General features: G+C 34.6%; 1 protein-coding gene across 1 annotated transcript in view; it reads left to right on the top strand.

The window, feature by feature from the left end:
- Positions 1-4584, top strand: part of LOC108914530 (zinc finger protein 99-like) — a 7256-nt gene extending 2672 nt beyond the window's left edge. Inside the window, exon 4 of the mRNA XM_018720355.1 lies at positions 2525-4584. Within this exon, the coding sequence (XP_018575871.1) occupies positions 2525-3848 (1324 nt within the window). The 3' untranslated portion in view covers positions 3849-4584. The remainder of the gene's footprint in view (positions 1-2524) is intronic.
- The last annotated feature ends 981 nt before the right edge of the window (positions 4585-5565 follow it).

The following is a 5565-nucleotide window of genomic DNA, read 5'->3' as shown; positions in this document are numbered from 1 at the left end:
GATTATGTTGGACGTCGAGCGCTTCGTCGGTATTCAGAGTTGTATCCGAATAGAAGGCAACCAAATCGGAAACTATTTCAAGAACTTTTTAATAGACTTGGAGAAACTGGTAGTTTTCGTCCTAAAAGAGACAACGCAGGGCGTACTGTTACAGTTCACCAAGAAGAAGAAATTTTAGTAAGAGTGGCAGGAAATCCAGAAGTTAGCAGCAGGCAGGTAGCTAGAGAAACCGGTGTTAGTAAAACAACAGTTCTCAAAATCTTTCACACGGAAAATAAGTTTATATCCCTACCATTTTACCCCGGTGCAAAATCTTTTAGCAGCACACTTACCAGCTAGATTACAATTTGCTCATTTTATGTGCAATCAGCAAAACCTTGACCAGGAATTTTTGGATAATGTACTATTTACTGATGAAGCGACCTTTACTCGTCGAGGAATTTTCAATTTTAGAAACAAGCACATATGGGATAATGAAAATCCTCACGTAGTCAGTGAGCGTCACTTCCAACATGAATTTAAGATAAATGTTTGGTGCGGAATCATAGGAAATCACCTTTTGGGTCCACATGAGCTTCCTCCAAATCTAAATGGTGACTTGTATTTAGATTTCCTGCAGCACCATTTAGTTGACTACCTCGACGATTTACCACTGAATACACGGCAAAATCTATTTTTCATGCAAGATGGAGCTCCCCCTCATTATTCTGTCAGAGTACGGAACTATCTTGACCACATTTTTCCGGATCGTTGGATCGGTCGTGGGAGTCGAATATTATGGCCTCCTCGTAGTCCTGACTTTAATCCTATGGATTTTTGTTTCTGGGGCTACATGAAATCAGTTGTCTATAGAGAAACTATAAACACCCGCGAAGAGCTATGGCAGAAAATTGTAAATGCCGCCGAATCATTTCGTAACAAGAATCTCTATTTTAAAATACGGCAGTCTTTGAACAAACGCGTTAATAAATGTATTGAAGTTGGAGGCGGACATGTTGAACATTTATTGTAATATTCGATATTCAATTGTTCATCACAATTTATAATTTGAAATAAACTCTTGTTCTTTTTGACATTCGTACCTTATTTTGATTACTCGAATTACCAAAGCTAAATATCTTGAGAACGGTGCAAGATAGCGACTATCAAAAAGTATAGCTTTTTTGTGTAAAAGAAGTTGTAAAATCAGAATTTGCTACCTGAGAATTAGATTTTTGAAAGATAAAAAAGTTCTGTCGTTTTCAACGCATTCGACCTAGCGCAGGTGGCGCTCTCTATGAGCTACAAGCAAACCATGGATATATTTCAATCTCTCGCCCCAGAAAACCCCTAACACCAAAATTTCATCTCGATATGAGCATTTATTATGAAATAAATAAGAAAAAACTAAAATAATATTTTGCATTAAACACCCTGTATCTCTGTAAGTATCAACTTTTGGACTAAGGTGAGTTTTTTTAAATCGCAATATTTTCACGTCAGGAATCTAGTCATGAATTTTGGCCCATTACATTGCGACCACCCTATATATACAATAACTCAAAATATCTTCTGAACAATGAAGATATTAAAATAAAATTTTGTGTTAACATTACATGAAGAAGGTAAAAAATTAAGCCTCATTTGAAGCTAGTAGTATATACAGTCAATAGCTGTCATATCGTACTGCTAAAATGACAGAATGATAATAAATTGGCTTTTTGAGAAAGTTATTTCCAAATGTTTTTGGGAGTGGGAATTCCAAATTTGACGTTGAAAATCATTTTTGACAGACGGCAGCTGTCATTAAGACTGAAAATAAAAAAAAAATCAATATTGTCAAAATGATAACAAGGATTGTTTTTTTTTAACATTGGCAGTTGCCATATCGACATTATTGTGACAGAATGAGTGTATATCCTCAAAATGTTGGTTGGAGAATGTATGATTTTCCAGTTTTTCATTTTGGGTTTCAAAGTACATTGAACACGATTTATTCTAAATACTACTTTATACTCCCTAGAAATCCCTTTCTCCAAAAAGGAATTTATTCTGTCATTTTGACAGCATTGATATGACAGTTGTTAACAGTCAAGAGGCAAATTGAGATTTCAGTATTTCAGTGAAAAACCTTTTACTAGCAATATTTTCTGATCTCCTGTCGTTCTTGTCTTGAGAGATATAACTTTTTTTTAACTTTAACATTGTGTATATCAAGAATGAGAGCATCAAGGGAAGATGTTTGTATAAGAAAACACTTATCTTATATGTTGTAGTGTTACAGTATTTAGCCATAGAAACCATTTAAGCAATAATAATAGTAAAAAAAATCGATCTGTTGGTTTGTCCACATTTCATTGAGTGAAAATTGTTAATTTAAAAAATGTGTAGTAAATAAAAAATTTTCTTTCTGTAGTTTTTTAATCTTCCATAATTTTTTAAGCAAAAACAAAAGACAAAACTAAACTTTTCAAAAATCGATTTAAAAAAATGTTCTAATGACGAAAATCAAATAAATATTTACTAAAAAATAAACATTTTTCAGTAACATTTTTCCGGATATTTCACCCCATCAACTGGAAGAGACAGAGGAGATTTCCAAAGTAGACAAGAGAAAAAAATACATAAACCAATTTGCATCTGATCAGTTACCCAAAATGTACATGTGTGATAAATGTAATTTTCAAAGCAAAAACAGGAAGAGTTTCATAGGTCACCAAATAGTACACAAGGACCCCTCGACCGTGCGATTGTACAAGTGTGATTTGTGCGATTTCGAGTCCAAGTATAACGGGTCTTTTAAGCGTCACCTGGTGAAACATGCTAACGGCGCTACCTTTTCAGAAGCACCGATACTCAAGTGTGATTCGTGCGATTACAAAACGAAATATAAGAATAAACTCAAGCGCCACCAATTGACACATGCGGATCCCTCAGAGGTGCGATTGTACATCTGCGATCTCTGTGATTTTAAGTCAAAATATAAGGAAAGTATAAGGCTTCATCAACTGAAACACGCTGACCCAACAAAAGTACAGATGTACACTTGTGAGTCGTGTGATTTTAAGACTAAATACAAAGACAGTCTTAAGCTTCACCAGTTGAAACATACCGACCCCTCAAAAGTGGATATGTACTCGTGTGATTTGTGTGATTTTAAGGCGAAATACAAGGATAAACTCAAGCTGCACCAGGCGAAACACGCGGAACTTTCTCAGGCACGGACGTACAAGTGCAATGAATGTAATTTTAAGTTCAAATATGAAGAGTCCTTTAGGCGGCACCAGTTGAAACACGCCAATCGTCCGCAATCACCAACGTACAAGTGTGACTCGTGCGTTTTTGCGACCAAAAGTAGGAGCGGTTTTAGGTCCCATAAGTTGCAACATGCTGACCCCTCACAGGTACAAATATACAAGTGTGATTTATGTGACTTTCAAACTAAGTATAAAAACAATCTTAAACCACACCAGGCGACACACGCGGATCCATCGAAATCACGGTTGTACACATGTGATTTGTGTAATTTTAAGGCCGAACGTAAGAGCAGTCTCCATTTCCACCAAATGAAACACACGAAACACTCAGAAACAAGAATTCACAAGTGCGATTTGTGCGATTTCGTGGCAAAACGTAAATTCGAACTTAAGTATCACAAGTTGAAACATGCCGATCCTTCGGCAGCGTCTGGGTACAAATGTGATTTGTGTGACTTTGTCAGCAAATATGAAAGCGGACTTAAGTATCACCAACTGAGGCATGCAGACCCTACAAAGGTGCAGATGCACAAGTGTAATTTGTGCAATTTTGAAACCAAATACCGGAGCAGTCTTAAGTCGCACCTATCAAAACATGCAGATTCTGTTTGATAGACCTCTAGATTATGAGAAAGCATGAGGTCAGAGTTTTTTCACTTAAAAATTGTCAAGCCTATATCTTATATAATCAAACGACCAGTTTTTAAATAACATTATATGGACTGACGAGAGTCGATTTACAAAAAATGGCATTTTGAATAGACATGATAGCCGTTTCTGGCATGAAAGTAACCCTAGATGGACAAAAGACAGACATTTCCAAACCACGTTTTCTATAAATGTATGGCATGTATTAATGGCATATTAATTGGACCCTATTTATATGAGGAAAATTTGAACGGTCGCAATTATTTACAATTCTTTCACACCCAACTAAATGTTCTATTGGAAGAAGTTCCTTTAGTTATGAGCCAAAATATCTGGTTCCAACAAGACGGGGCACCAGCTCATAATGAAAGGAGGGTGCAAAATTTTCTTCATGTATATTTTCAGGGGCGATAGATAGGCACCAATGGTCCAATAAGGTGGCCTGCCCACACCCCTGATTTAACCCCACTCGATTTTTTCTTGTGGGGTTACCTAAAGAACTTAATTTACCAAACAGAAATTGAAGTCTTGGCTGACTTGTGCAATAAAATGTATGCGAGTTGTGCATGTATTCCTCGGAATGTTTTATTATGGGCAACTGATACCGAACATAGAAAAAGATATAAATTATGTATTCATGAGAATGGCGGTAATTTTGAACACTTATTGTGACTCGTGTATTATGTTAATTTAGTTTTTATGAAATAAATATTACTTTATTTTGATCGAAATGACTATGATTTGCTTAAACAAATGAATGAAGTAATTTCCTGTGATATCTATTAGTTAAATAAAATTAATTCATCACTGTTTTATTCAAAGCAATCTAATGCGATAAAAATCTGCAGTAGTTATGCCTGAAAACTTAACTTTAAAAAATCTCTCTCCTGGAAAAAAAAACGTCAAATCCAAGTAACTCGGAAACTAGTGGCTTTTCGAAAATTGTTTATATCAAAAAAGTTGCTTATAATTTAGAGATCTTTCATGTGCGCCACTTTTCAAAACTGCTGTCAATAAAATATGTTTTCGGATTGCAACGACATCTATACCTGCACTGAGAGGAACGGGATTTGTACTCACAAGTAAAGCCATTTATTGAAACTATACAGTGGATTTTTCAGAAATCATTTATCTTTTTCCGTTTTCGAGATATCCAGCCGGGGAGTTTTAAACGGGACGCCCTGTATAAGTGAAATTTGTCTAGAATAAGGGCAGAGTAATTAATTAAGTGTTAATAACATAACTAATAATATTCTATTCCATATTTCATATTATGTTGATAATTTTTTTTTATTATTTTTGGGTTTGTCCAACAGATGCCATCATATGTTAATTTACAGGTAAAATTTAAAAAACCTAAAATTATTTACAGGAAAAATACAAAAAAAATCTAGAAAAAGTTCTTACATTACATAAGTTCTTACATAAAAACTTTTACAGATATTTATAAAATATGTGCATTTTATTACAATATACAATATTTTTATTACTTATAAAATTTGCTATTAAATTATAAAATCACATTTTCATTTTGATTACGAAGTGCTGTGGAAATTTCACACGCTGACATGTATACAACGAATACGAAAACATTTATATGGAGATAATTTCATTTAAATCGAATATATATTATTGGTTTATGATCTCAGTTCAGTGCGAACAGCCGAGCTGAGCGGACGTG

The sequence above is a fragment of the Anoplophora glabripennis genome, unplaced genomic scaffold (assembly GCF_000390285.2).
Source record: "Anoplophora glabripennis isolate ALB-LARVAE unplaced genomic scaffold, Agla_2.0 scaffold905, whole genome shotgun sequence".
In the NCBI taxonomy this organism is placed as follows: Eukaryota; Metazoa; Arthropoda; class Insecta; order Coleoptera; family Cerambycidae; genus Anoplophora; species Anoplophora glabripennis.
The sequence above is the reverse complement of the archived record's forward strand: the minus strand, read 5'-3'. Positions and strand labels throughout refer to the sequence as shown.